Source organism: Crotalus tigris, unplaced genomic scaffold (genome assembly GCF_016545835.1).
Source record: "Crotalus tigris isolate CLP2741 ecotype Arizona unplaced genomic scaffold, ASM1654583v1 scf7180000017646.2482762, whole genome shotgun sequence".
Classification (NCBI taxonomy): Eukaryota; Metazoa; Chordata; class Lepidosauria; order Squamata; family Viperidae; genus Crotalus; species Crotalus tigris.
Window position 1 is genome coordinate 402,365 of NW_024096538.1, and position 26,627 is coordinate 428,991.

Below are 26,627 nucleotides of genomic sequence, written 5' to 3' on the forward strand. Positions count from 1 at the left end.
CACTTCAATTTCAATCCCATATGGAAACATTCTGATTCTCTGTAAAACCTATATATTAGTATACAGTTAAAAAAATCTTCAAAGCTCATTCCAGCATCATACTAAGTGTATTTTGCCATCTCTGTTCTTTATAAAAAAAATCCTTTGGATGTATTAAGGAAAAAAAAAACAAAGAAAAACTATCTTCCTTTCTTCTTTTAGTAAGTTATCCACCCACATTATGTATATGAAAGTTTATTTGGAGCATTAGGCACTAATAATTGGAAAATAAAAGGAAACAGTGCTGGCAGGAGAAAATAAATATATTAGTTTTGGCAATGAAATTGGCTCAGTTTGGAGGGAGTCACACAGGAAGATAAGGGTTCTCAAATAGGTTTGAACATATCCAGGCCACATAAAGATACTGTCATTCTAAGACTGATATTGGACAGCAATATAACTTTAGTTTAGGCTTAAATAAAAATTGCTCAGACTATAGGGTAATTCTCAATATAATTTGTATTATTTGCACTTTTAAACAAGAAGGTAAAAGCTAGCACAAATAGAAAGTAAGGAAGGAAAAAGAAAAAAGTGCAAGAAAAGGGAAAAAATAATTAAAAAAGAAAAAAAGCATAAAGAATTGGCTTCCAAAATTCTTCACAGCCCTAGAAATAGATTTTGACCTCTCTTTACAGTTACATCATATTACTTTTATTTGCATAATCTAGCCTGTCTAATCAGTAAAACTGTAAGTCCCAAGTTATTTTTTTTTCATTTTTATGCAAAAAGTCCCCAAGAGGCTTCCAATCAACAATAAATAATGTTTATTCTCTAATCAGAGAAGTCCAGTGGCTGGGGTAATTAGCAAGAAGAGAATTAATCTTTTTATTTACATTCATTGGAGAGGAAGGGATTACAAGAGAATACGCAGATACACACCAAAAGGAATGTGCTAGTCCAAAAGAAATACGCTAGCACAGTTTCCAGTTAGCTGCTTATGAGGAGAATGAAAAAAAAGCCTTTAGTGTGAAATTGTTTAAGGTCCTTCAGCGTCAGGTATAATACTGAACTAGTTGGAGGGTTCTAAGGCCACACAACTGAGCTTAAACTATTTGTGATTACTACTTTTTAGGGACATGCTGAAAAGAAGCTCAGGAAGAGATAGTTTAGGCCAGTGATGGCGAACCTTTTAGAGACTGAGTGCCCAAACTGCAACCCAAAACCCACTTATTCATCGTCGGATGCTGGGTGGGTGTGGCCCATTGGCTGGGCGTGGCCATGGTGGTAACGGCAGACTGGGGGGGGGGACTAAAAAGTTCAATCAATCAATTCCAACTTTGCAAGATCTTTTTTTCTCTGTGAGAAGTTGACTGATTAATTGAACCTTTTTTTTTTTTTTTGCACACAGCGGCAGAGGCCTAAAGCGAAAAGGTTTTATAAAACCCAGCTGAAGCCTAGAACTGGGGCGACGATGCGCGTGCCCACAGGTTCACCACCACTGGTTTAGGCAATCTCTCCATTCTGTGGGGTGGGAGGAGAAAAATCCTGTTAGACACAGACCTTTATTGACTGTAATGGTGAACATGTGACTGAGACACAGAAAGTCACTGTAAAAGTTGTAAATGTGGGCATAGTTATAAAATTACTTTTTCATTTTCTGCCTACTTCAGTCACTAAATAAAGACTACCTGTTAATCACGGATGTCAAACTCGCCTTGCTACATGATGTGCTGCAAAGTATCGTGACTTTTTTTGTATTGCTGGAGCTGAGATGGGCGCAGCCTCCATATGATGCAACCGGCCCATGGGCCGGTAGTTTGACATCCCTGCTGTAAATCAAATACAAAATTTAAAGGCATTTGAAAGATTAGGATTGACTAGCACTGATGTAAAAAAGAGAATAGCTACTTGCATACTCACTATTGTCAACATTTTGCTTTTTGTTTTGGCTTAAGGTTTAGGCCTTTAGCCTACTATAAGCTTCAACAAATGAGAGTGGGGAAAGTCTTTCTCTAAAAAGCATAGGGTTTCTTAACAATTTACACAATCTAACCTGGCCCTAGAATTTCCCAACCCAGAATTCAAAATCCTTATAAAAGATACTGTATTTCTATTGTTCTTTGTCCCTTTTCCTTTGTAAATTAGAACTCAATAATTGCTATTTTAATAAGTGCTAACTTCATCCTCAGAATTGTGCCTCATCTTTCATATCCAAAGCTTATTCTATCATCTACCAAGTTAACTATTCAGAAACTACTTTTTCTGAAACCTTCTCAGCCCTATCTCTTGAGTTCATGTTTTTGCATTATTGGCTTTTTTTGTTATAAAGTCTTTGGTAAAAGTCTGCTTGTGTGAATATAATGGTTCAGGAATTTGTGTATACACAAGTCTTTCCAGTCCTTCAGCTTCAATTTTGTTTCATATTGTTGACACATAATGGTTAGCATTTTAAATGGTTCCTCTCCTATTACTGTGGATATTTAATTGGTGCCTACTTTTTAATTTGACAATTTATTTACTGCTATCATGCCTCATTTTATTTATTACAAGACTTATATCCTGTCCCTTCAAAAGACTTTGGATGGTTCATAAGCATTAAAATATTCTACTAAAACAATACAATAACAAAAGCAAATACCTAATTAAAGGTATTTCATTGTCTTCATGAATACCACCAATATGGAGGCCATTGATCTCAGTATCTCTTGACAGGATGCACCTCAAGCTCTCCTCCCCATCCCAGAAAATTTGACAGGAAACCCAACCATAGGAGCTAATTCTACTTTATTGCATTGCAAAGTTAAATTAACAAAATCTTACAAAGTACAACTTCCTGTCACCACTTTTAATTGCTTGATCAATTAGGACAGATTCTTCCTAGGTTTCTTTCTCTGACATTTAATCCTCTTGAGGATCCTCCCTCTTTTGTCTGATTGTTTCCTAGCCAGCAACTCTTCCCCTAGTCTTCCAAAGTCATTCACACACATCCACACACAAACACCCAATTGCACGCACAACTCAGGCAGTTTCTGCATAAAAAAGATAATTCTGAAAATATTGAAGAACAAAAGCACAGTTTTATAGATCAAAATAGTACTTTAAGTTGTACTTGGAAGGTAAGTGTGTGTGTGTGTGTGTGTGTGTGTGTGTGTGTGTGTGTGTCTTCAAGCCACTGTTGATTCCTGGTGATTGCCTAGAAAAGTCTGTGTAGTTGTCTTGGCAAGATTTTTCATAAGTGGTTTGCCATTGCTTCCTTGAAAGGGTATAAGTGGCCCAAGGTCATCAAGCTGGCTTTGTGTCTAAGGTGGAACTAGAACTCACAGTCTCCCAGTTTCTAGTTCAGTGCCATTTAGTTTGGGAGTAGTCTTGAAAACAGTTCTAGGTAGAGAGTGTTGCAGTAGTCCAGTCTCAAGATAATGCAGGTATGTGTGATTCTTGCCAATGTCTCACATTCTAAGTTTTCACTTGCCACACCTAGCACAATAAAATTGGACAAAAGCTTGATGACAGATTTCCTCTGCTGATCAAGCAGAAGGCTTACATAGAGGGAAACCCCAATGTCACTTCAGGTAGAGTGCAATCTGATCCAGACTTGACACAGGATCCAATGAGGAGCCAATATGTTTTTTTGAACAACTGATACTTCCATCTTGCTGGGATTCGGTTTTAGCTTATTTTGTTCCAACCAATCCAATTAGCCAGGGTAGAAATATATAGCCAGATATCCATTCATTGTTGATACACCACCCCAAACTGATGAATAATCTCCAGCAGTTCAATACTAATCTTAAAGAGGCCTTTGATAGGTCAGAAAATATGAGTGAAGACCCCATATGCAAATCCTCCATTGCTACTGAATGGAATTACCTATTCAGAATAGACAAAAAGACATGCCATTCAACCCAATTCTTATAGGTGGTACAAGAGAATGCCATGTTGAGAGGTCTAATGGGACCAGAGGGTCTCATTCTTTTTTTCCAAATTCCAACAAACATCATCCCCAAGACTTTATGCTATTGCTGAAATAAATGGAACTTTGTTCTGGCACAGCAGATCTCTTCTTATATTGTATACAGTTAGTCCCTGACTTACAACCAATCTCTTAGTGACTGTTTAAAGTTATAACTGATCTGAAGAAAGGGATTTACAAGCCAGATTTGAAGTTCTGACAGTCAGCTTCTCTCTGAGGTCATGTGATCGAACTTCAGGTGCTCAGCAACACAGACCCATTTATGGCCATTTGCAGTATTCCACAGTCATGTGATTGTGTTTTATCATGGTTTTGCTAAAAACCCAGTATTTACTTCCCCTTTTTGGCAAAACTGCACCCATAGCAAAAAGGCTTTAAATTGGGTTGGTCATGTGACTAACCTGTTTTTTAATCATCATGACATATGACTGTAGTGGGCATGTTCCATTATGCCCCTTATGTTGAGGACTACCTGCAACTATTAAGTGTGTGTGATGCTTTCTAAACAAATAACTTTATGTCTACATTATTGAATAATCAGAAAAATTCCATAATACTGTTATATTTTAATTATTGCTAAATAAAAACTACAAATACCAAAATGCTTATAATTCCCTGTAATGTGCAAATTGAAAATAAAAACATCTCTCTACAAAGTAGTTATACCTTTAATTAAAACAAAATTAGATTTCAATTTTGGCTTATCTAAGAAATTGATCAGTTTCTTAACCAACTTTAAGGCACACAATTTCTTATTCACCAGATTATACAACATGGAAATGCCTTAACCAATACTGTGGTGCACTACAATTTGAAAATAAAAACCTATTTTTTAAAAAATGATTGGTTGCTTATTTTTGCTATTTAAAGTTTATTAATATTATAATCTTGGAAATAAAAGGCACATAATATTACATAATTTTAATGTTTTCTTTTTGCCACATATTATATGACCAAAAACCATTCTTACAATGGGATTTCCTCTCATTCTTTCCCCTTTCCATTTCAGGGTGTGCTGAAGAGAAAGGAAGTGTGTGTGTGTGTGGGGGGGGGGACAAGAATGCATTATGTTCATAAGTACTGCTACTGGATACAATATTGTTTGTTAAGTTTTGGCCCATTAAGATTATCATTAAACAATTTGAACCAAGGGTGTGTAACATGTTGCACATGAAAGCAATTCAAAAGGGATTGTTTGAACCTCACTGGATTTGTTCTGATGCTTTTTTGACCAGGAGTGAGGAAAAAGACTTATCTAATTTACAGAAACTTTAAGAATGGATATATTAAATCACCATGGAATTATCTTAGGTTACCAGTGTTTATTAACTGTTACTTTTACCTTGTATTTTATATAACACCCATCACAGATCCATGCAAAATGTACACATACACAGGGGCTGTTCATAATAAAATGTAGAATATGATATAAAGTGTGAGAAATAGACCTGTTGCTTTTATTATCAGAACCATCCCTCAGTTTCTATACCTTCCAAAGAGGTTTTGCCAAAAAGCTCTCAGAGGGCAAAAGCTGTACTCCCCAAAATGTAAAAAAAGCTTGAAATTAGTATTTGAACTTAAATGATCCAATGTTGTTTACTGGCTAAGTGTATGAACGGGAGAAAAAGAAAGAGCCTAAAAGAGTAATACCTATCTAAAGCCCATCTTCCCTGAATGACAACAAACCGTTCGAGACCTAATTTTCTGCACAGTTCATATGCCTATTCCATGTGAAATTACAGCACTTATACTGAAGATGCTCTTAGCTTCCGGGACTTTTAAAAAAAACTTATTTAAACAGAAGACCACCGCCTAGTTAACATTACAAAGGCTGCGTTCGCATTATACATTTATCCGGGGTTAACAAAAAGTTTCCTCAACCCCATTTTGCGGATTTTTGCGTAACGCACTCAACCCTCCACGGAACGACTCTGGCTGAGCTCGCGCCAGACTAACAAGCGTTTGGCAAGTTTGCGGCTCTGGGTTTTGTCGCGAATTCAGCCAAAATGAAGGGACGATGCCAAAGAAGTATCGAAGCGCAGGGCGGGGAGAAGGATGGCGAGGAGGTGAAGGGAGGGGGGGAGGAGAGAAGAAGCGAAGGAGGAGACGAGGCACGAGAGCCCCAGCCAGCCTACTCCAGCCAGGAAGGAAGAGTCGCCGCTGCTGCCTTCAAACTTTGCCCCGTCCCTACCTTCGTGCGCAGTGCAGTTCAGGGGCTACTTTGCTCTCTTCTTCCTGTTCCTTGGAAGAACTTCTCGTAAAAAGTCGAGATAAATTGTTGTGCCAGGGGGAAGCGGTTCTCCTCCGGGTACTCCCTCCAGACATCTTCAACAACCAGGGAAGCAGCAGGCTACTTCTTTTCTAAGGCTGAAAAAAAACAGGGGGCGAATCGCTGACGCTTGTCCTGGGGACAGAAGCCCTCGTTCTGCCTAGCTTTCTAGTCCATTATTGTCCCAACGGGACCGAATACAACCAAGCCTGCCGCCGAGCCCTTCCTCTACTACGCTGTGGAGGCAGAAATAGTTGCACGGCACCCTCAACGGCCCGGCCCAGGAGGCGGGTCCCGGCCCTGGCTAGCACCGCCCCTTCTCCCTAAACCCCGCCTTTTCCGAACAACGCAGGAGCTTCAGTTCCCGCGCGCGTGATCCAGAGTTTTCGCTCGCCGGTCTTGCCTCCCCCCGCTCCTCCCTTGCCCTCTGCGGCCGAGAACTTCAGGTTGATCGAGTTTTGCCTTTCCTCCGAAAATAAACAGTCGCCATCAATAAATAGGTGTGTTGATTTCTCGGCAACAGTGTGGAAGGAATACTGGAGTGACTGCCACAATCAGCTTTAATTTAATCTGCTGAAAACCTGTTTTAGAAGTATTCTTAAAACGTTTAAAAAATAACTACTTGGCTCTTCCTTTTCCTAAGACTCTGACGTATGATAGAAAAAAACCAACAAAACCCAAACAATAAAAGAAAATAAACAAACAAAAATCATCAAACTATGTTCATGGAGATCTGGAAGACAGCTATGTTGTGGAATACATACTTCTGAGCCTTAAGACCACTAAATATTGATGAAATCATGTCCCAGAATTTAATGCAGTCAAAATTGCTTAAACCAAATAAGAATTATCCTTAGGTAGGCATAAATTGGTTGCCCTATTTTAGTGTTTAAGTGCTGCAGGCATTCAATTTTTTTTTTAGATTCCTCATAAAAAGTATATGATTGAGCTGGGTTTGTTTTTTTACTAGTATTAAAAACTGGTGTAACTAGGACATACCAAGGCCTGTCTTTCTACATAATCTTAAATGTATTTATTATTCTTCATCCGTTTTCTCCAAGATACTTCCTTTTCCAGAACAAAAAAATGCTGTAAGGCATGTACACAGAAGGAAGCCCTCTGAATAAATGAGTTTAGACTGGAGCCTAAAATAATTGCATGCCATTGCATAAATCAGTTTTCTTTTTAAAGAACATTTCAATGTATTATCTTCAAAATAAAAGCCCAAAATGTGTGTAAACAATTTGTAACTACATTTGAACTGTTTTGAATGTCTTGTGGACAGAAAAATACACAAATACAAATTAAAATAACAATCAATTACAATAATTCTATAAATGCCAGTGGGAATGTTAAGTAAGTAAGTACAAGAACACTTCTTTCATGCTGCAGAGTGAACAACACTATGTGTGTGGTTCACTTTCTGGTTACAGTTTTGAGCTATATTCCTCCACCATAAAGGGAATACTGCGAAAGTATAAGAAAATAATAACACTCACCTGCCAATCAATGCAGATATTACTGATGCTATAAACAACAGGCTTTGCTTCAGACATCCACCTATTAGGACAGCCAGAAACTTTCTGAATAACAACTTCAATCTGCTTCAGGTCTGGATGCAAGAATGATCCTTTATTGGTCCTCCAGAGTGTCACAACACTCCTTGCTTTACAGCTGAAGCAAAAGTATTCAATCTATCCCTTAAGGCCTGGTCAGTCCTCAATAGGATTAGGACTCAACATGGCAGGTATGCTAGCCTATTCTGTAAATGGGGGAAAGCTCTCCTTTTTAGAATGTAGCTATGGTGCTTCAAAGCAGATGGTGCGACAATGTGGAACAATGCCCTTTGAGCATGTATCAGGGAAATTCCAGAGATTTTATAAATAGTTTCATATTTGTTCTTTGAGCATATAATTGTGATGCTTTTTAACATTTTTGCCATACACTAAATAAATACATTCTGCAGAGTTAAATCCAAACTTGAGGAAGCTCCTGCTTCTAGATTCATGGCAAAGATAAGGTAAAGGAGTCCCTGCGGATTTTACTCGTCATTGCGGGTGTGCTCATCTCCATTTCGAGGCCGTGGAGCCAGTGCTGTCTGAAGACTTGGTCATGTGGCCAGCATGATGACATCATAGAGCGCTGTTACCTTCCCAACAAAGTGGTACCTATTTATCTACTCTCATTTGCATGCTTTTGAACTGCTAGGTTGATCGGAGCTGGGGTGAGGACAGGAGCTCACCCTGTTGCATGGCGCTCAAGTCTCAAACCTGGGCTTTTGGCTTTCCAGCTGGCAAGCCCAACATCTTAACTACTGAGCCACTGCACCACCCTTGGCAAAGGACCACCTGTCAATATCACACCAGGGTATGCGATGAAATTTAAAAACCCACTTCCTGAGTATCCCAATTATCTTAGAAGGTCTTTGACAAATACTATGCTCCAAACATATGAAACACTTAAAATCAGTTATTTGATCAATGGTGGCAATCCCAGCACAGTACCCTTGCTAGGTTTAATTCTATATATTAATTATTACATTGAAATTCTGAGATTAAAATGGTAAGTAGTAAGTAGCAGTTAACCAACACCTGGGACTTTATATTTTTATTCTACCATTTTTTGTCAACTCAAGGAAGTATACATACCAAATTTTCCCATCTCATATTTTCCCTTTAGCACCAACCCTGTGAGATGGGTTGGGCTGAATTACTGGTCCAAAATCACCCAACTGGCTTTCATGCCTAAGGGAGGCCTAGAACTCACAGTCTAGGCCACCATTGTAAGCACTACATCAAATAGGCCCATCCCATTGATTAGGTGGATAGATAGGCATATAGAGATATTATTTCTCTTCACCTTCTAAGGCCTTGGCAACTGTCCAAGGGACCTTATGCTTGAATAATTATAGCTTTTCACACTTCTAGGGTGCAGTAAAATAACCTACTCCTACTTCTGGTAAGAAGGTTTGTATCATTTAGATGATGATTCCCTCTCTATTAGTATACAGTAACATCAAACATTCACCCAAAGCATCCTGACAAAGGCACTGTAGCAATATACACTTTGGGATTAGCCTTATGTTTTCCCAGGCCTTGTGATTGAGGTAGTCATGGTATCCCCTTTAGTTTAGCTTACCTTTGCTCTTCTGCCAAGGACTTATATAGCCCCAAAATTGGAAAACATAAAACAAATAATAAAGGAATCCCAACCATTCCCTTCTCTTGATACAGCCCAAAGATGTGGAGGTTCTGTCCTGCTAGCTTGCTTCACCCTCCAATGAAAGCCTGTTCCCTTCAACTTTTAACTGGGAAAAATATCAGTCCAGGTATCTTGAAGCAATGCTTACTGAGTGCTTTACCTGCTTTGCATTTTTTCCAAGTAAAGCCTGGTCTCTGGAAATGCTCCCTTACAATATTTCAGACTATTTCATTTCATGAATGCAATTTGTCATCTTAAAAGATACAGAATTCATTATGTCAGTTATGTACTTTATTTATCAAAATATTTTAGCTATTACAGAAAACAATACAATTTAGCACATAAATAGCACATCATAAGCATCCAAATAACTTGTAAAATCACAATTCACATCTAACTAAACCTTGTATGGCATAGCTGATTTCTGTGCAAGCTAAACTTATACCAAATTCTATTGCAGTGGGCTGTTTTACATGATAATCATGGTCTACTAAGACATGCAAGATGTCTACGAGTGTTATGGGAGTAGAAGTATGCAAAATAGAACAGTCTGGTTTAGGAATGTTCAATTTCCTTAGCCTAAGGGGTTGATTCAAATCGTTAGTGCCTTTTCAGAAGTGTATCATCCAGAATACCACACTTTTTAGATTACAGTTCCAGACATGTAAAAAGCTCCTTGCAATGTGTGGATCAGCCTATTCCAGAAGAAAAGATTATTCTTAGAGAAAACTGAATATTTTGGAAAAAAAACCCACTGATTTCGTTTGGAGCAAAACAGTCTAGCTTGGTGCCTGTACACCTGTCATCTTCTTATCTGTTTGGAAAAATAACCTTCCATTTTTTTTTCTTAACTCTTAATTATCTTCTTTCCCAATGCTTTGTTATATAAAACAGGTTTATAAAGTCAAATTTAAAACTATGGTTTGAAATTATTTTATACACAAGAGTTAGGATAAACTATGATCTGTGGGCTAGACAATACAACATGATGATATAAAAAATGAGGGATGGGGAAGAAAAGTGACAAAAATAGTCTTCCCAGCTGCAGGAAAAAAAAGTTTGAAAGAACAAGAAGTGCACTAGCTTAAGTTTTATAGCATTTTTTCTTTCTTGTGACTATTAAATTTAAATCTAATTTTAGTTCAGGAAGAAACATGGCCATTGTGAAGTTTTGAATGTAAGACACTATGCAAAGCTTTTCAGAAATCATTTTTGTTAAGATAACAATATGCATTTCCCTAAGGTATCTAACTAAAAATTAAATAAATTATACCAAAGGTTTTTGAATAATATACAATTACTTCATTGTTTTATTTGACCACACCTAAATCTCTGGTCACATTATGGCCATTATGAACTATTAGCAAAAATACTATTTTATTTTTAAAGGCTTTTATGAAAACCAACACAAGAAAACACACAGGCCTAAAGTTTTTGTCTAAGGCCTTCAGTACCTATAAATTATCTTTAACATTTCCATTAGTTCATTAACTTGTCATGTCTTCATTATTTGGATCTGATCTAGATAAAAACAAATAAAAATTCATATTAAAATACAGTTTTCTTGTAGGATAGCATCAAAAAATTCCATTCAGAAACATTTTAGGGTATTAAGGATTAATGTACATGTTTATAGATTTTGTGGTACCTGCACAGAAATGTCCAGAAGCCTAGTTTTTGATAGACAGTTCTGAGATACTATTTCAAAATGTTCAATATTTACTAAAGTTTTTAATTTCCATATAATAAATATTGTAGTAATTTAGGAGGTTTCTCTACATCTCAATCTTCAATCTTTGCTGACATCTAGTGGTGTTTTTTAGTGTAAAATTCTTGACTGGAAAGTTTTAGAATAAAGTGTTAACCAACTATATGAAACTGTTAGTTGCTATCCAGTTATTTTATTTCAAAAAATGTATATTTTTATTGCCAAAGCCAAAACTAAATTTCAATATCTTATTCTGTTAAATCTTTTAACAGAGTGATGTAAAGGGGCATAATGATCTCTTTATGTAGATTTATCTGCTATCTTCTGCTTGCTGCAGAAAAATAACTTGAGGTCCAGTGCCTCTTCCTGAAAGCTACTTTTGAGAAAAGTGCCTCTAGCTGCTCTTTTGTTATGGCAGCTCAAGCAACACTGTTGCTCTGTAGGTAACATTAAAGCAAGCAAACTTCAATAAGGCAGGAGTAGCAAAATCATCTTCCTTAAATTGCTTAAGTACATGGCTTATGACAACTAATGGAATGGCTAGACTTATAAGTCATGTTACATGAAATAATTCACATACAGCATATTTGTAATGTGAGTATGAACAATTGTCTTGGAATGAAGTTCTATAGATGGCTTCTGTTTCAGCATTTGTTGTTTTTTTCTCTTTTAACTGCTTTTGATTTTAAATATTTTTTTCAATTTATTGTTTTTTTTAGTGTGTTGCATTCTGCAACCCATTTTAAGATGCTTTTACACAGGAAACAGTAAAAACGCATTTTAAAAATTGTGATAATAACTTTTTTTGTGTGTTGTATACATACATATACATACATACATACATACATACATATATATATATCTTTAATAATTTTGAATATTGGAATCCCAGGTATGGACATTTAAAGTCAATCAGATAAAAATAAAGAGCTCTGGGATGTAAGATAAAAGGCTTTTTTTAATTAATTGCTGAGCTTTCGTTAACAACCTGTTAACATCATCAGAGCAAAGGGCTAAATTAAAGGCTAAAAAAGCCTTTTATCTTACATCCCAGAGCTCTTTATTTTTATCTAATTGACTTTAAATATATATATACTACAATATTTATTATATATAATTTCAGCTGCTTTAAACAAAAACTATAATTTGGATCACACTTAGACCAGAAATTAGAACTGTTATTGTATTATTTACAATGAATTTAAATGACTTAGGATTTTTTTTAAAAAAGGAAATGAGTATTTTTATATTATATTGACTTTAATCATAGGAATAAAAGTATTGCTGATATATTAATCAAAATAGAATTTTTAAAATGGAGGTAGCTTTGTTTGAATGACAATGTGTCACTGAAAGAAGCATCCAAATAATTGTAAGGATACTTACTGTGTAATTTGATCTGACAGCAGAAATAGGCAGGAAAAAACAAAATGAAATGATGGAAAAATATTTTTTTTTAAAAAAAGGAGGGCTTATGGAAAGAAAAACAGGAAAGAAAAAATTAAGACATACCTTGGAGCCAGTCCACACCTTCTTGCAATCCTTCTCCTTTAAGAGCATCACTAGCACTGAAAGAAAACACTCTTGTAAGTGATAAAAGCAAGTGAAGAAATATTTTTAAAATTAATCAGCTTCAAGGAGTCATAAACATACACAATGGTCTTTACTTAAAAGATCTAGTTTCAAACATAGATGGTATCAAATGTGAAATTACTTCCTGCTTTCTGATCTGCTGAAGATATTAACACACTGGATTTTCTCTACCTGCCCACATTGGTGCATGCCAAGTTATCTACACTACTTTATATCTTAACAGCACTTTAAAAAAAGTTCTAAAAAACTGGCATCAAAGACATAGCTGCCAGTGTCCTTTTTTTATTTCCAAGAATGGCTCTAGGCCTCAGACAAATGCCCTAAAGTTGGGACCAGTTGTAGTCCAATGCTTTGTAATTGTGTCATCTCCCCAGAAAAAATGGCAATGATAAAGCAGGGGATTAAAGGAGGGATGACAGAAAGCATTCTAGTAAATTGGTTATTTAACCAATATTTTTAACCAATATGCATGGAGATGCATATTTTGTCACTATGCAAGACCTTTCTCCCAGAAGCCATTTTGGAAGAGGTCTTAAAATTCTGACAATTCTGACTATGCCTACACTGGCCTGTCTCAACATGCTATTCAGAACACAGTATTCAATATGTGGTCAGATACAGAGGAATATATGTGCTCTTTTTATAACAGTGTTTAGCAGGAATTAGATTTCTACAGCATTCACATCAGACTAAATATGTATTTCTTGTGCTTTTATATTATAAGCCATTGCAAAAATTTCATCAAATATAAGTAGATAAAAGTAAAAAAAAAAACACACCAATGCTTGGTGGTTGCTATTATAGAATTGTTTCCCTTTAGATATTAAGTTAGCCCTGACACTGATGGTCCCTCCAGAAAGCAGTAAAACTGAGCTTTTTCCAAGTGCCATTCATACTGAAGTACATTTTCTATGTTGTTGGAAACTACTTCCATAAGTTTTATCAGGGATCATTTCAGTGTAATTATATTAATATAATTAGGGTTTTTTTGCTGTATTAGAGTATTGTTATGGCTTTTACAAGTTAATTTTAATGTTTAGTTAGTTGCCACTAACATTTAATTGTTTCACATTTTAGACTGTATTATGGATATTTATTCTTATTCTTGCTGAGAAATCCTTGTGAGGTCCAGCAGCTGGAATGTGTATTTAGCTGTGACAAAGTCATGTTGCCTGGGTTCACACCAGGAGGCTAATCTTGCACTCCAGGACACTGCTGCTCACTGGTTAAACAATCTAGATATTTGGTCACAGGTTGAGTAATCCCAGTAACTGCTTGTACATAATTTAATTTTATTCATAATTTTATTCATCACTTGTGCTATACGTTTTTAAAATGCTCTGATGTTTTATATTTTAATACACATTTTATATGCTGTTTTTGTAAATTTTTATGCATTAATGCTATATTCTGAAATAAAATAAATAAAATTCTATAGTTAAATGTAAGCCACAATGAAACTGTTTGAATTTGGATAAACACAAATTGAAACCAAAAATAAAAATAAAAGGTGTGTGTATATGTGTGTGTGTGTACACACACACACACAAACACATATATATTAAATATATATATTTAAAAATACATACATACATACATTGGCTATTTGATCATGATTGCATGGAAGGAACCAACTATCTTCCATTTTGCACAAATCTTGTATTCAATAAAATTTTGCATATTCATCATTGGTGAAAGTAACACTTTCCAAATAAGAATCATGGAGAGTAAATAGATATATTGGACCTGCATACTATTAACTAGTATGCACAACAAAACTAAAGAACAATGGAATCAAATGAATTTGCTTTCACAATCCAAATACAAAATATAATTATGTATTTAATTCATATTAAATATTATTTTATTTATAGTTATGAAATCAGAATTTTACCAGATTTGCCATGGCTTGTCTTTGATGTTCTCTAATGTCAGTAAATGAGAGACTTTAACAGAGGAAACAGCATCTCTAAGATCCATCTTATTTGCAAAGAACAGAATTGGTATTCGGCGATGTTTAAGATCTAGAACATAATAATTTGTTAAATTTGTCACCGTATATATGAAAACTATTTTAAATAGAAACATACGTTGTTCACTGTCAGTATCTTCTTTGAAATCTACAACTCTCAAGATGAAAGACTACTAGGAATATCTGTTTCTGAAAAAAATCTCTAAATAATTCTCCAAACTCACATGTTTAAGCACAAAAACTATTGCAAATGAAAACACATTTTTAAATGCACCAACATATCCTGTTTATTCATGTAAAGAAACTTTAAAACTCATCTTTCAAAACAAAGCCAAAATATATGAGATTGATGTGCTTTTTTCTAAACAACAGTAAAGCAGCACACATAGACCAGAATAACTATTAGAGAATATTTGCCAACTGTGAAAAGCAAGGATTAATTGCTTAAAAAGGTATGTTAGGTTGGGAGCATGCAAACTATGTGGCACATTCACATTATGATTTATGTTACATTAAATAGGTACAGCAGTCAGAATGGACAATTAAGATACTGAAGTAGTGGATAGCCTCTGCCTTTCAGGGTCAACTATTAACATTAAAAGAACCAGCTGCCAAGAAATACAGTCCAAACTAGTAGTAGGTAGGGTAGCAAAGCCATCTTAGAAGAGATACCCAGATGTTGCAATTTATAAAGATCAGAATTGTGCAGGCAATGGTCGTGGTGGCGAACCTGTGGTGGCGAACCAATTTTAACTTCTTGCGGGAAAAAAAAATCTTGCAAAGTTGGAATTGATTGATTGAACTTTTTAGTCCCACCCAGTCTGCCGTTACCACCGCAGCCACCCCCACCCAATGGGCCACACCCACCCGGCACCCGGCGATGCATAAGTGGATTTTGGGTTGCAGTTTGGGCACTCAGTCTCTAAAAGGTTCACCATCACTGCTCTAAGGAAATGAGGATAGAAAATTCAGGTGCTTTTGAACTTTGGTCTTGGGGTAGACTCATGAGAATGTCATACAAAACAGAGTAAACAAAGTACAAATAAATCTAGAATTTCACTTGAGGCACAAATAACCAGCCCAAATTATCATGCATAGATACCCTGTGCAAAGACCTAGTTGTATTAAATAAATCTACAATACTGGGAAATGTGGAAGGAAAGACAAGAGAACCAGCAGCAGCAAGGGGGATGGGCTCTATTACAGCACCGACTGATGCAGTGTTGAAAAACCTAAAGGACCAAGCTGGGGACAGGCTATCCTAGAGGAAGTTTATTTATTCTGAAAAAGGATTCTAAATGATAACAAGATTCCTTACCTGGATGAGCCAAGAGAGTGTCAAGTTCTTCCTTGGCCACAACCATTCTTAGTATGTCACTGCTGTCAATGACAAAAATAATGGCCTGACAATCTCTGTATAATATAAAAACAGAAGACACAAATTACATTGTGTGAAAAATCTGAATAGTAAGGTGATAAGAAGCCATGAGGCAAAAAAGTATTGTAGGCTATGTCTCAGAATTACACAAAATTATAGAGAAAAGCAGCATACTGGTATGTGCTGTTTAATTACCCTTACTTGAGTCCTCTTGCTAATAAGAACAACTAAATAAAACAAGACACTTCTGCAAATTGTTTAGGATTACCAGCAACCTGGTTTGTTTCTGTCTTAAAAGACCAGAACCAAAGGGCATGATTTATTCTTACCTTTTGATTCTGGCTTGTTAAGAAATGAACAAGTCAGAATTTCTGATTTTCATGTAATTCTCAAAAATGTTTGGTCCTTCTAGCAGTAGAAGCCAGGTTGAAATGATGGGCAGTGTGCATTAGCAAGCTCTTTGTTCCAAGGAATACAGTAATTCAGATAAAGTCAAGGATTTGGAAGAAAAAAAATCCTATTTACATGTTGTTTTTGTAAACAACAACGATAATAATCTGTATTAATACAAATAGACAGTAGATAATGTCTAATTAAATGACTGGCAAATTTGTTCCATGATACCACTTCATCATCCATTCATTTACCATGGTGCATTGAACAATTCATGCAATTACAACAGCTGTAAAAAGTGGGAAATGTAGTAAGTCTGAGAAAGCTCAATTGAAGGTGCTCTAGTGCAGGGGTGTCAAACTGCCGGCTCACGGGCCGGTTGCATCATGCGGAGGCTGCGCCCACCCCAGCTCTGGCAATGTGAAAAAAGTCACGATACGTCGTGAACGTCACATGACACAGCGATTTTGACATCCGTGCTCTAGTGCAATATTTAAAAAAATTTCAAAAACTAACTTGAATGCCAAATTGCAATATATACTGTAGTCAGTGCTTTTTTTCTAAAAAAAAAAAAAAGGTGCTGGAACTCACACACATCATACAACCCGCCTTGCCTACCCTACAAGGTTCCATCCCAAAAAGGTACTGGAACTCTGTTCTGGGCGTTCTATGAGAAAGAAAGCCCTGACTGTAGTACAGGAGTTATAAAACAGCATTTTTACATTTCCACTCCACAGCAGCCCTCTCTGCCCCCAAAGCAGGAGACAGTGGCATTCAATATGTGGTGTGCTGCAAGAATGTAACCGGAGCTATTCGTAAAAATGAGGTAGGCATTTTCCTCACTGAAATTCTGCTTAAAGAAATTTAAATCCAAGCTATTAAGGGCCTTTAAAAAGCAGTATGGTAATTTGCTAAATCTGTAAACTTAACTACTATAAAATCAGTTTAAAAGACAATTCTGTATTTATGCACTCATACATTTATAGAGCTCAGTGTGATTTACTCTCAGTAAGTATGAGAGTATAGTGTCAATATACTTTAAAAACAAAAATAGCAACTTCATTTGAAATTGCAATGGGGTGATACTTTAAAGTTTCTGTATTTGTAATCTTTCAAAATAAATAAACAAATAAATAAATAAATAAATAAATAAATAAATAAATAAATAAATAAATAGTGTGGAATAGAAGCTTAGATGCTTAATGTAGCAGCTTTTTATCTAATTTTTGCACAATGAATTAAGCAGTAAACTCTAATGTTTCCAAGATGTGCAATGTTTAAATACCGGAGAAAGGAGACATAACTCAATTCATTAACCAGCATATCAATCCATAATATATCAATAATTTTATATTATTTCATGTAACTATTCAAGGAAAGAATTTTAATTCATGTTACATAAAGTTAATTGCATAGGCACTCAAACATTCTTAATACAAGAAGAGCCAATATCTTGTATCTTAATTTGGCCATTAATTTATTCTACATATTCAACAATTAAGGAGCTATAACTGTATTAAGTATAAAGTCCAAACTGTGCAACTTGTAGACCTCCCAAAATTAATGGGTTGCAATTCCTAAGTTGCTTTACAGCTAGCCCTTGACTTACAATGACAATTGGGTCTAGAATTTTGGTTGCTCTGTGATGTGGTCATATAAAGCATGATGGCATCACTTAGTGATGGCAATCCCTGCAGTGCCAATTGTCATAGTTAACTGAATCCCAAAGACCAGTGGAGAAGCCAGGAGGAATTTACAGGTCCCAGGCCAGCAGGCAGGTAAATGGCTGCTGCCAGTGGGGGAAAGAATAAGTGGATGTAGGGGCTGGGTTAGGGAGCGTTTGTGAGGTTTCATGAGAGGAAGGGGGCATGGAGTATGTGAAAAGCAGCACATAGGTTGGGAAGGATGCACAGGGATGTGCGAGGGGTGCCATGTGGGTTGGGGAGAGTGCTTGGAGGAGTGGCATAAGTCAAGAAAGGTGTGCAAGAGTGCACTGACTTTCTGGGAAAACTAGCAGGGAAGATTGCAAATGGCGATCACATGATTGCAAGGGTTAGGGTGAATGAGTTACCAAGTGCCCAGATCGTGATCATGTGACCATGGGGGCAGTGCAATGGCCATAACTTTGGGGACCAGTCATGAGTCCTTTTGTTCAGTATTGTAACTGATGAATTAATAGTCATAAATCAAGGACTATGTGTACAGCCAGGACTGCTAGAAAATAGGAATTTAATTTGCGCATTTTAAAGGGTGATGACTTTAAAAGGTATTAAAACTATCTAAAAGGTAGTATTTGCTGCTATAGCAATAATTTTCACAGGAATAGATAATTAACATCTTTCATATATTACCTAATTATTTTATACAGTTTATTATATATATATTTATATTATTCCAATTAATTCATCATTCCTTCCCTTTCGTTCATGCTTGAGAATACTGCAGACAAGTCTAAGAAAAACTGAATTATAATTTTACTGTGCAACTATTTTAACTAATATTTTATTTTAACTATTAACTATTTTAACTATGTTCATAAATTTAATAGAGGAATGCACAACTAAGTCTTACTGTTAAAAATGGACTTACTTGTAATAATGTTCCCAGAGATTTCTGTATCTACCTTGACCTGACATATCAAACACAGTGAATGATAAACTGTAAAGAAACAATAAAATAGAGCATTAGATCTGTGACTCATTCTGGATTGCAATATTGTATAAATTATATTGTGCTAATTCAGTGTAATAATAACTTTCTGACTGGTACACATTTTTTTAAAAAATAATATTCAATTTAATATGATGCATGAGTTTTATTGACAAGTGTCAATCTAAATTTAGAATATAGTTTTATACAAAGAAATAAGCCATATTAAACAGAGAAGAACTTAATTGGATCTTCACAGTGCTGTCTTATTCAGTGCTGGGCCCTTCTAAATATAAAGAAAACTATTGCTCATTATTCTCTTTTATTTTCCTCCATGCTCCCAAAATTTGTCCTGAAGAACATCTACCTCTGTAAATTTGTTAAACTGCAGTCCAATATATGTTATATAGCGTTGCTTCTAATTTGAAATGTACAGGATCTAATTCCAGATTTCTAAGCTGCTTGAATAGAATTCATCTTTTAAAAAACAGACATGTTCCCAGATGACAATTTTATACAGCCCTTAATCAGTGTTTTTCTTTGTAAAAAAAAAAATGGTGCCGGAATTCACACATGTCATTCAACCCGCCTTGCCTATCCTACAAGGTTCCATCCAAAAAAGGTCCCGGAACTCCGTTCTGGATGTTCTATGACAAAAAAAGCCCTGCCTTAACTATTAAAAGCTAGTCAGTAGCTTTAACAGTCAATTATCATATGGTCAGGAAGATGAGCCCAGCTGTAAACTATTTTTCTGATTTACTGGCGATGTCTGTAACAGAAAAAATGGGAGTGTTTTGCGTGTAAGAAAGCAAGAAAGTTAGCCTACATTTATCCAACATTGCCTATTAAACTATGAGAATAGTGCTAGAAATGGAAGAAGCAAGGTGGGTCTGCCTAAGAACATCTAAACAAAATAGTCACATGATTTCTCTCCAACTAGTTTCTCTAAAAATGATCTCAACATGTCTTGAATCCAAGATCTTATTCAAGAAGCAAGTAACTAGTTTAGGTAGATACTGCATCTGAAAATGTGTGTATCAAAGCTGTCTTCCATTTTTCCAATAACCTTTTCTTCCTATAGATTTGGGTTCATTAATTGAAACTTTTCTCACAGGCGAGATGCACAATTCAGAGTTACTTATGTGGTTCAGGACATAACATTTTCAGAATGAAAATATGACAATTTAAATGTTACATCTAAAACATTTTCTTTAAAGATTTAATGCATAATTATATATAATAGAAAGATATAATATATTAGAATAAAAGCATATTACCTTGATGTTTTGAATTTCTCTATACTGAATCCTATTGTAGGAACAATATCTTGAGCTTGAGCCTGTGCAAAAAAATTTTTGAGTTAAAAACAAATTGATATTTTAATATTTAAAAATCAGTAATATATATTCTCTCTTAATTGAAATAATAGTGTATTGAAGCTGTAATAAAATTATATTATCAAAATGTATAACAAGTAATGATACTAACATTTTTAAAAGAATACATATATTTTTGAATAGAAAAGAAATATTTATCATTTAAGTTTGCCCCTAATTTTTACTCTGCTTAATGGTGGCTCTGCAGGTTTTTTTTATCTGATTTTATTCAGTCCACTAATATATATGCTACTTACATTTAGTTTTACTTCATTTATTAGTACTCAACAATGTGATGTAGTTATTCCTGTTATCTTATAATGTGAGTTGTTCAGGTGCTATATTAATTTGGATGAGCCCCTTATTGGTTATGTTTTGTATACATCTTTATGTGTTTGCCACATCTTTTTTGTCCCCACCTTTTTTCATTATTATATATTGCTTTTTTATTGTGTTTTACTGTGCGCTGTCAACAATTGATTTGGAGTTAGGTGTTGTGGAAATCAAATAAATAAATAAATAAATACATTTCTTTCAAGCCTAAATATTTGCCTATAACTTTTGTAGCAGGTATTCATCAGGATTGACACTGATGTTTATCTTATGATAATTCAATTACAACATTCAATGTTACTCATCAACATTGTAGATGTGGATCCAATATTTAATGTACACTTTCTGTGTTCCTCAAAAAACTACATGGATTAGGTCTGTTCATGCAATCTAAGTATATTGTGGAATCTCCTAACTTTTGAGAAACACATAGAGAATGAATGATGTACCAATTAAGAAAGATAAAAATATTTATGATCTATTTATGAATTATTTCTTAACTGGAAGATGAATTACTCTTAAGAAACAATGCAATGTTTAGGAACCAGTAAATCTCAACTTTTTTTTGTATTTTGCATTTAAGTACAGTACATGTATACCTTCTATGTTTTTGGTAGTTATAAAATTGTCTCTTTAACAAGTCAGTCATTATTTATAACGATATTAATCATCTAACTGCTTTCATGACTTAAATATTTTTACAGAGATATAATCAAACAACAAGGCATTGCTCATTTAAATCAAAAAAATATTATAGAGGTGATTTATTTATCATATTTTAAGCTACAGAAAAACAAAATACTCTGGATTAATTACACACAAAAGTAAAAACATAAAATTCCACAATAATCAGGATGTAAAACACAATATATATTGTACAAATATAGTCACTTTAACCCAAAGCATTACAATTCTTTATAAAACATAGGACTGAAATCCTAGACTGAAAATAAGAAAATAAGATTTGGGATACCAGAGAGAGAGAGAGAAAAAAAAAAGCTTATAAGCACATACTACATTATATATATATACACGTGTGTCCTCAATATTCATTGGGATTTCATTCTACCCTATAATTACGGATAATAAAACTGCAGATAATGAGGCCTGGAATCTAAAGCGGATTAGGAAGACCAGTGACTGATTGGAAGTTTGTGGGGTATATTGTGAAAAAAGTCAGCGATGAATGACCTGGTGGAAAAGAGAAAAGCACTGCAAAGACTGGCAACTGTGCATGGGAAGATAAGGTGGGAGTGCTGATGAGAGGTGAGTGGGAAGTACTGAAAAGATATAAGAAAATATAGATTGAGCAGATTGATAAGATTGGCAGCAGAAATGAGAAAATGTATTTGAGGCCTAATGAATACTTTTACAAATATACAAAATGGCAGTCAGATAAGAATCACATCGTCAAACCCACAAATATGTCAAAACCTTTACTATAATTAGTTCTGGTCCATATATATCAACTGCAAATACATAAAACTGCAAACAGGGAGTTCTTGACTTATAGCAGATCATTTAGTGACTGTTCAAAGTTATAACAACACTGAAAAAAGTGACTTATGACCATTTTTCAGTTATGACCCTCGCAGCATTCCCATGATCATGTGATTTACATTCAGATACTTGACAACTGGTTCATATTTATGACAGTTGCAGTGTCCTGGGATCATGTAATTATCATTTGTGACTTTCTGACTAGGAAAGCCAGGTTCACTTAACTGTGTTACTAATTCAACAACTGCAGTGATTCACTTAACAAATGTGGCAAGAAAAATCATAAAATGGGCAAAACTCACTTAATAAAGTTCTCACCAGCAACATAAATTCTGGGCTCAATTGTGATTAAGTTGAGGACTACATGTATAATGAGAGGCCCATGTATGTACAGTAAATAGCATTAACTTGCTTTACTATGTAACACTAGTTTAAAATTCATAAAACCTCTAACGGGCCAAGGCAAAACTGACATATTAGTTCTTAATGGTTCACTATTAATACTATTTCTTTTATCATCTTCCTTAGAGGATAAATTAAAGAAGTAGCCAATATTAACATTGAACCAATGAGCTTGAGATCATTTAACAGAATAACAAAGTTGGAAGGGACCTTGCAGGAGACCCTACACTATTTCAGCCAAATAGCTGTCCAATCTCTTCTTAAAAATCTCCTAGTGTTGGAGCACCCACAACTTCTGAAGGCAAGCCTTTCCACCGATTAATTGTTCTGTCAGGAATTTTTTCCTTAGTTCTAGGTTGCTTCTCTCTGTTCAGTTTCCATCCATGGCTTCTGTTTTGCTTCTGGGTGCTTTGGAAAAATAAATTGACCCCCTCTTCTTTGTGGCAGCTCCTCAAATATTGGAACACTGCTATCATGTCCCCCCTAGTCCTTCTTTTCGTTAACAAATCCAACAACCGTTCTTCAACGGTTTTAGCCTTCAACCCCCCCCCCATCATCTTTGTTGCTTTTCTGTGCACTCTTTTTAGAATCTTACCGTATTTGTACCATATGCTTGGCCAGGTTAGGGAAAACTCTGCCGGGGCATTTGCCCAAGTGCCAAGCAGGAAGGGTTCCTTCTTTATTTAGTCATTTGGCAGTATTTTGCTTTTCCTCCAAAGATTGGAGAGGTTTTGTGACTGTAGCATTCTGGCCTCCAGTTTTATTCCTGCAATTGCCAGCTATCCCCAATTGGACTGAGAAAGAGGGACTGGTACAAACCCACAAAGGAAATGTGCATGAAGTAGGTGGGTTTGGGGATGGGGGTCCCTTTTCATGGGGAAAGAGAATGGAAAAGTCAAGATGGCAGCCATAATCACACAATGGAAACTCTGCCCTTCTTCCATGAGTTGCAGTGCATATAAAAAATGGGTAGGGTTTTTAATTGAATAGGAAAGTTTTGAGTGTTATGGAGGGAAGGGGCTGAGGGAGTTGGGGAATACATTCCATTTACTTAGTTTATGATTCAATTCAAACAATTAAGTACAATTAACAAGTTACCTGGCTATGAATTAAGGTATCACAATCATAGTAATTAATACTTTCACAATGTTCCCTTTTGTATTCTATTGTATATTGAACTACATTATTTATTTTATTTCATTAGATTAAATTTACAGTCCAACGAATATTTAATTTTTAAGTTCTGAGTTACAAATCTAAACACAATTCCTATTTAGCATTTATTTTTGGAAAGATAAACCATATTAACATTAAACGCTTACTTGCTATTTACTCCTTCTCAAAGGAGTAAATAGTCTTGAAATTAAATATTGCAATGTATTAAACATTCCATATTTCCATAAATATCTCCAGTGATAAATGTCAGCTTTTCAACAATATAAACCAAATTAGTAGTAAACTAAAAATGTCTACTTACATTATATGGTTTTAACTTGTTGATAATTGTTGTTTTACCACTGTTGTCTAATCCAAGGCACAGAACATGAACTTCTTTCTTTTTCAGACCGAGCCAACTTGCCAGTTTATCAAATAATCCCATAATTTTGATTGAATGGCACAATTTGGTGTTTCTGAAGGCTATAGATAGATAGATAGATAGATAGATAGATAGATAGATAGATAGATAGATTTAAAAGTTGAAATTACTATAGATGAACATGAAGGCAAAGGTTCTAAAACAATTAAATCAGAAGCATCTTAGAGAAGAAATAATTGCAAATCATGTCACAGCAGGTTGGTTACCTAAGGAACAAGTAGATAAGCTGCTTATTTGGAAAGTCTTCTGGTCAAAACAGGCTAGGTACTTATCTTCCTGTTAAAGCACAATATCTTTCTGTCAATGGATAAATGTGATTTTATAATTCATAAAGCATTGTGCAATGAGGTTAGTGAAGTAGATCTATGTTTATTGTTTTACAGTTTAACCAAAATCAGAACATTCTGTACAGTGCACTATTAAAAATATTCAAGGACCAAGAAGTGAACCCAGTAATTATATCATACCCGCAAATAAGAGTTTCATGCCTAATTAAAAAGGATGTCAGTTCTACATTACAATATCTATTATCAGTAGTTTAGCTTTATAAAACCTTTGCATCTTTAAATATAGTGGGACTACAGGGGCCTTTGGATACAAGTGGATAATATTTTCAGTCAGATGTGACAAACATGGAAAAATCACATTTATAACACTTCACAAAGAAAATACACTTAGTCTGCTTCTTCTGAGTAGGCAAACAGATTTCCAAATAAAATATTAAGCTGAAACCAATGAGTTTTTTTCCACTCAGTGTTCCTCTAAAAAGGTCTAGATGCATTATTGGAAATGTGGATTGTGCCTGAATTTATTTTCATGCTAATTTGCCATTTCTTCTTTTACATGAAATTTACAAATAATTAGGCAAGACAGGTATTTAAGGATGTAGCATCCCCTCCCCCCCCAACTGTAAATAAACTTTTCTGGTTCGCTTTTCTAGTTCCACCCAGATATCAGAATTTTTAAAGGGTAATCAAGAGCACTATTTCCCACACTGGTGCTTTTCAAATAGATAGACTCCAAGTCCAGAATGCCTTCCTAGAGAACGATGCGCCTTTAAATCCTACGCATCTGGGGAGCCGCTTTAAGAATGACATGGTTAAACCCGGATTTAAAATCCTTGCTTTGCCATGAAGCTGGCTGGGTTAGCGTGAGTCGATCACGCTCTTTCGGATAGCTATACTAATCCTCTCCCAGGATTCGTCCAAAGGGAAAGCTATGAAATCCAGGTGACCTAATCTTACAGAGAAAGGCTACATAAATGAAAAGTACAAGAGAAGCACTCAACCCAACGCACCTCCCCCCCACCTTTTTTTAAAGGAGCAGGAATCCGCGCCGCTATTAGACTCACCAAAGAAAAAGCAACCAACAGCAGTTGTCCGTCGGGCCTTGAAAGAGCAAGAACCTCTTTCTCTTCTCCCCCCCTCCCCACACTTCCCCGACGCCTACGTCGTTACCTCGGAAACAGAACCGTTCTGTAAGGCACGCCCTCCTCGAGGCGGAGCGTTATTGTCCAGTCCAGGGTGGGGGTGAAGTTTTGCTAGTTCTCTGCTAGGTGAAGAGTCGCTCTTGCCTAAATAAAAAAAGCGGGGCCGATCCGCCATAAAAGCGCTTACCTTTCGCCCTGAATCTTTTCGCGACGAGGAATACAGAAATATCAAGAGACGGGTTCAGGGTTTGAATATAACGGTGACGAAGACGTGCTTTGGGAAGGAACAGTAATCCGGGTAGACTCCGCCCTCCACATTTGGGGTTTCGTCAATGTCTTCTTTAAATTAAACATTTAAAAGCTCATTATATCTGCATATTGAGGTGAAGGTTGGATCCTGAGGGGTATTTGTGTCAGAGATCTGATTGAGAAAGACGACTGCCTGTTAACGTATAAAGGCACTCTGGAAACGCAAATTAACCTCACCCGCCCTATTAATTCGAAATAGTAACCTACTAAATTATATTGCGCGCCGATTTACAGCCGTTCTCCTTCCTATTGTATATTGTTAGTTGCGAAGTTGTGTCCGACCTATCGCGACCCCATGGACAATGTTCTTCCAGGCCTTCATGTCCTCTACCATCTTCTGGAGTCCATTTCAGCTCACGCCTACTGCTTCAGTGACTCCATCCAGCCACCTCGTTCTCTGTCGTCCCCTTCTTCTATTGCCCTCAAATCTTTTCCAGCATTAGGCCCTTCTCCAGTGAGTCCTTCCTTCTCATTAGGTGGCCAAAGTATTTGAGTTTCAACTTCAGAATGTGGCCTTCTAAAGAGCAGTCGGGTTGATCTCTTCTAGGACTGATTGGTTTGAACGCCTT

The 26,627-nt window shown here is 35.7% G+C and overlaps 2 protein-coding genes across 6 annotated transcripts in view; both read right to left on the minus strand.

The window, feature by feature from the left end:
- Nucleotides 1-6,575, minus strand: part of CRYBG3 (crystallin beta-gamma domain containing 3) — a 60,630-nt gene extending 54,055 nt beyond the window's left edge. The window contains exon 1 of one of the 2 annotated variants that reach the window (XM_039335679.1): nt 6,141-6,575. In XM_039335679.1, the coding sequence (XP_039191613.1) occupies nt 6,141-6,274 (134 nt within the window). In that variant the 5' untranslated portion in view covers nt 6,275-6,575. The remainder of the gene's footprint in view (nt 1-6,140) is intronic. The other variant, XM_039335678.1, reaches the window with a different exon arrangement.
- A 3,117-nt stretch (nt 6,576-9,692) lies between these two features.
- Nucleotides 9,693-26,120, minus strand: ARL6 (ADP ribosylation factor like GTPase 6). Of its 4 annotated transcripts, none has more exons than XM_039335683.1 (9): nt 25,937-26,120; nt 24,201-24,361; nt 20,390-20,451; nt 19,053-19,121; nt 16,011-16,105; nt 14,615-14,744; nt 12,640-12,695; nt 12,514-12,526; nt 9,693-10,940 (listed from the first exon to the last, which is right to left on the minus strand). In XM_039335683.1, exons 2-9 carry the CDS (start codon nt 24,321-24,323, stop codon nt 10,907-10,909), a joined length of 582 nt encoding a protein of 193 aa, XP_039191617.1. In that variant the 5' UTR covers nt 24,324-24,361; nt 25,937-26,120; the 3' UTR covers nt 9,693-10,906. The 4 variants fall into 4 exon arrangements, with proteins under 4 accessions (XP_039191617.1, XP_039191616.1, XP_039191618.1 ...); XM_039335682.1 differs by lacking the exon at nt 25,937-26,120 and adding an exon at nt 25,672-25,783; XM_039335684.1 differs by lacking the exon at nt 25,937-26,120 and adding an exon at nt 24,527-24,971.
- Between the last annotated feature and the right edge of the window lie 507 nt (nt 26,121-26,627).